This window comes from Epargyreus clarus, unplaced genomic scaffold, assembly GCF_041222505.1.
Source record: "Epargyreus clarus isolate Ecla_fem2 unplaced genomic scaffold, WU_Ecla_fem_2.2 ptg000015l, whole genome shotgun sequence".
In the NCBI taxonomy this organism is placed as follows: Eukaryota; Metazoa; Arthropoda; class Insecta; order Lepidoptera; family Hesperiidae; genus Epargyreus; species Epargyreus clarus.
This window is the reverse complement of record NW_027332223.1, coordinates 12,852,539-12,856,616: the sequence shown is the minus strand read 5'-3', so window position 1 is coordinate 12,856,616 and position 4,078 is coordinate 12,852,539. Positions and strand designations below refer to the sequence as shown.

Sequence of the window (4,078 nt, the reverse complement as noted above, 5' to 3'; positions counted from 1 at the left end):
AGTGACAGCTCGACATGTAATATAAGACCAAGATAAAGCAATAAAAGAGTAGATGATAGATAATAAAATATAAAAATAGAATTATTAAATTAGTATCTTTACTACTTCAAAATATTTTTATCGAAAAAATACACCCAATTTAAAAATGTGTTTTTTATTATTATATCGGTAATCTGTAGCATATGTCACACTACGCCATCTAGGAATGATTCGTAGAACATTAGTTTAAAAGTAAGTTTAAGAGATGGCGCTTTAACCAATTATTTTTTGAAAGTAATTATGTATTGTAAAGGACAATTAGGCAGTAAATTAATTGTAAGTAAAATGATATATTGATTAATAAAAGTTAAATAATATTATGAAATATGATCTTTAAATAAAACATTGCAACTACGAACGGAACAAGATGTTCCTTGTTCCGTGATTGCACCGATAGATGGCGTGGTAAGTTACTATGGCAACGAACAACGGCAACAATAAATGAAAATAAGAATAACACAATAAATTAAAGTTAATATTGAAAAGTAAATCAATCATTTAAAGTTTTAGAAATGTTTCGCGGCGAATATTCACATTCATTAAGCTATGAACAGCAAGCAAAATTTATTCAAGACCGAATTACAAGTGTGGAGAAGAATTTTGGAGAATTATGCGTTGGATTTGGCGATTACACTAGAAAGACTGCAAGGTTAAATAAAAAAAATGGTATCGAATGACACTTAATGGTGGTAGCTTTAAACTGGTGGGTGTGGTGACGCTGCCACACCTATTCTTACCATATTATAACAGCTATGTTAAGCTATGTTCTAGTTCATGGGGAGGGAGTAAGGGAGAAACAATTATACCAACTTAGTCCTCAGAGGTAGCATAACATGTATAATATAAGTGATATCCATTGAGCAGCAATGTCTATTTACCATCAAGCGGACTAAATTCGTCGTCAACCCATTACTACCATATTGCAAAAAAAATGCAAATACTAATTTTAAATAAATCTTTTATGCAGGTTACGCGATATGGGCGACGAACTAGCCAAAATCATAAAAGACTATGCAAATAATGAATTAGTAAACAAGTCTCTGAGCGCGGGATTGGATAATTTATCTTTAACGCTAACAGCTATCGAAGAATACAGAAACTGTGAAGTTCAACGACTAGAAGCGAAGGTAATATTAACGTACGTACCTAATACCTATACGTACCTAGTACCTTGTATCTTACAATATCTAAGTATTACATATAGCCGATAGGTGTAATAAAATATCTAAACAAAAGATGGATCTCCTTAACTTCCCTAGTAGCTAGGTATATAAATTGTTAGGCATTCTCACATGGTAGCCACATGTCCCAGGGCCTAGCCTCTCCCTCATGAAAGTCCTTTTATTTGTAATATTTAACTACTTAAAAGAAATTCCTGATCTCCGTTTGTAAAAGAAATTTTAGGCTTGCCTCTTTTCAGGTCTTATCTGGGTACCTTTATGTTTCTTTAGATATATGACACTTTTCATCAGGTTATCGGCGAGCTATGCCAGTACGAGAACATCTGCAAGCACGCACGTGAGGAGCTGAAGCACACGATGAACGTCAGAGAGAAGGAACTTGCGAGGAAAAAGGTGTTGGATAAAGCGCGAGAACGACAACCGTTTAATAGGCAACAAGTAGTGCGTCGTGTTTATTATACTAAGTAGCTTTCTGCTTGCTTGAGAGTTTTTCTCTGATCTCTTTAAGGTTAATTTAAAGAAGAAAACGCATTCCATGGGTAAAGTGTGTAATTACAAAGGAGACCTAGTTGTAGCTAGAGAGACTTATGTTAATGAGTTAACTATATTTAGTTCATCATAGAAAAACTTTAATAAAGTTGTTACAAACATCTCTATCATTAGTACCTAACTACATAATATCTCATCAATTTCTTGCATCTTCAACAAGACGTGTTCATTATCGTAGTTATTAAACTTATTTAAGACTCAAGTATATTAGATTTACTCTGAGGTTGTACATAATGTAGGTAATGATTTCGAAACTTACTTTTAAATAAGGTATTTTATTTAGTTAGGTAAATATCGTAGAAATGTTTCGAGCTACGACTTGTCAATCAAACAATTATTTATAGACATACGCGGAATCGGAACTGCTCAAGGCATCGGCGGAGATGTCTCGTACTGCTAAGGGCTTGAGCGAACAAACAGAGTTCTTCGAGCGTCGCAAGTTGCAGCAACTGAAGGGACTTCTCTCGGACTTTGTTAAGATCGAAATGACTTTCCATGCTAAGTCCGTAGAGCTCCTAACAGTCGCCTATCAACAGATTGCCGATATTAATGAAAAAGCTGACCTAGAGGTAGGTGAATTTTCTACAATATATGCTACGTTAGAGATGCTATCTTTATATTTAGCTATTGTGTAGAGACAGTCTAAAAGTCTATATTAAAATCCATGTTTTTAAGATGTTCAATTCAGGTCTTTCGGAAGAAGATGAACCTGCGGTAAATATTCTTATTACTATACCTATGTATAGCACCGTCTTTCATTTTTCATAATAATTGCACTTTTCGCACCAGTTAGGCACAGATTACCTGATAATGGCTTCATACAATAAACTTTCGTAATTAATAGGTCTCATTAATGTTCTGTATAAGTTAAATGCAATTCATCTTAATTAAGCTTCCACTATTTTATGTATAAATTATTTAGAACTTCAGGAGGAAGCTCCGATCTCCTGAGAAGCAGGTGAACCCGGGTATATCAGCAAGATCGTCTTCGCTGGCATCCCTTATGAACCCGCAGCAATCTCCGTATAAAGATCTTGATGATACTGCGGTAATAAGTTAACATGCTATACCTACTACACTACACTATAATAATAAAATTAGAATTTTAGAATGTTTTGGACGTCAATATTACCTATATCCATAATACTGGCCTTTGTGACCTCCATCACTTCACAGTTTTATGTATATGATATGCACAAAAAACGTTATTAATTGTTAACTTCTCACATTCTAAACTTGTATATTGTAAATTTAAATTAATGTTTTCTGAGTAGGAAAAACAGATGATTTATACAATACTTGTATTGCATATGTATGTAGGCAGTGATAGCCTAGTCTTTATGAAACTCGACCTCTCGATCGAGGGGTCCGAGGTTCAAATCCCAGGCACGCACCTCTGATTTTTCAATGTTATGTGCATATTAGAAATTAATTATCACTTGCTAAACGGTGGAGGAAAACATCGTCGGGAAACCTGCATACCTGAGATATTTATAAAAAAAAATCTCAAAGGTATGTGAAGTCTAGCAATACGCATTTGACCAGCGCGCTGGACTGTGGCCTAATCCTTCTCATTATGAGAGGAGATCCGTGCCCAGCAGTGGGACAATAATGGGTTGATGATTATGATGATATACTTAACTGATAACTGATAACTTATTCATACAGAGCTTGGGAAGATTGAAGTCACCAGAAAAGAATACGTCTTCTAAGGCCAGGTCCAGTTCACTCGCAGCTCTGATGAATGCGCCGACCAAAGATGATGATGAAACAACAGTAAGAACACATAAAATATACCTAGTTTGTTATCTAAAAGGTAGAATGCAGACAACAGCTCAGCGGTCATATCTTTTATTAATTTCATATTAGCAACAAGTCGTACAAGTTTTTCATAGTTTACCGAGCAACCAATATAAGGCTCTTCATATTTACTCTAAAATCTTGATAGTTACGAAGTGGCGTTGCAACATAGGCGACTCCATTCATGCTGCTATTGCTTAAGTAATACCCAAACTTTCTTAGTAACCTATTAATGATCTGGAACTTAAAACAGTAGTGTTTACTTATGATTAATATCGCTGTAGTAACTCTTTTTTATCTTATTTTTGACAGGAGACCGAGACCGATGAGCAGAACTCTTCAGATGAGACGGAGTCACGTTGATTTTAAGTTAAACTATTTAAGATTATAACTTGTGAATTAATTAATTCAATTTAAGTTTTTATGAATATAACTATACCGAGGCATTCGGATACCTATCTTATTTTTTATTAATATGATACTAATTCGTTCATTACAAATACCTCCTC

General features: G+C 34.5%; 1 protein-coding gene across 4 annotated transcripts; it reads left to right on the top strand.

Moving 5' to 3' along the window:
- The first annotated feature begins 450 nt into the window (after positions 1-450).
- On the top strand, positions 451-4,027 carry Fam92 (CBY1 interacting BAR domain containing protein Fam92). Of its 4 annotated transcripts, XM_073080911.1 has the most exons (8): positions 481-510; positions 544-688; positions 1,007-1,166; positions 1,512-1,661; positions 2,114-2,338; positions 2,692-2,817; positions 3,438-3,545; positions 3,882-4,027. In XM_073080911.1, the coding sequence occupies exons 2-8, from the start codon at positions 552-554 to the stop codon at positions 3,930-3,932; spliced, it is 957 nt and encodes a 318-aa protein (XP_072937012.1). In that variant the 5' UTR covers positions 481-510; positions 544-551; the 3' UTR covers positions 3,933-4,027. The 4 variants fall into 4 exon arrangements, with proteins under 4 accessions (XP_072937014.1, XP_072937013.1, XP_072937012.1 ...); XM_073080913.1 differs by having other exon boundaries at positions 451-688; positions 1,512-1,613; XM_073080912.1 differs by having other exon boundaries at positions 451-688; positions 1,512-1,658.
- The last annotated feature ends 51 nt before the right edge of the window (positions 4,028-4,078 follow it).

Coding starts and splice junctions, on each gene's coding strand:
- Fam92 (XM_073080911.1), top strand. CDS start 552: ATGTTTCGCGGCGAATATTCACATTCATTAAGCTATGAACAGCAAGCA. Junction 2,339..2,691: donor ATGAAAAAGCTGACCTAGAG/GTAGGTGAATTT, acceptor TAAATTATTTAG/AACTTCAGGAGGAAGCTCCG. Junction 2,818..3,437: donor AAGATCTTGATGATACTGCG/GTAATAAGTTAA, acceptor TTATTCATACAG/AGCTTGGGAAGATTGAAGTC.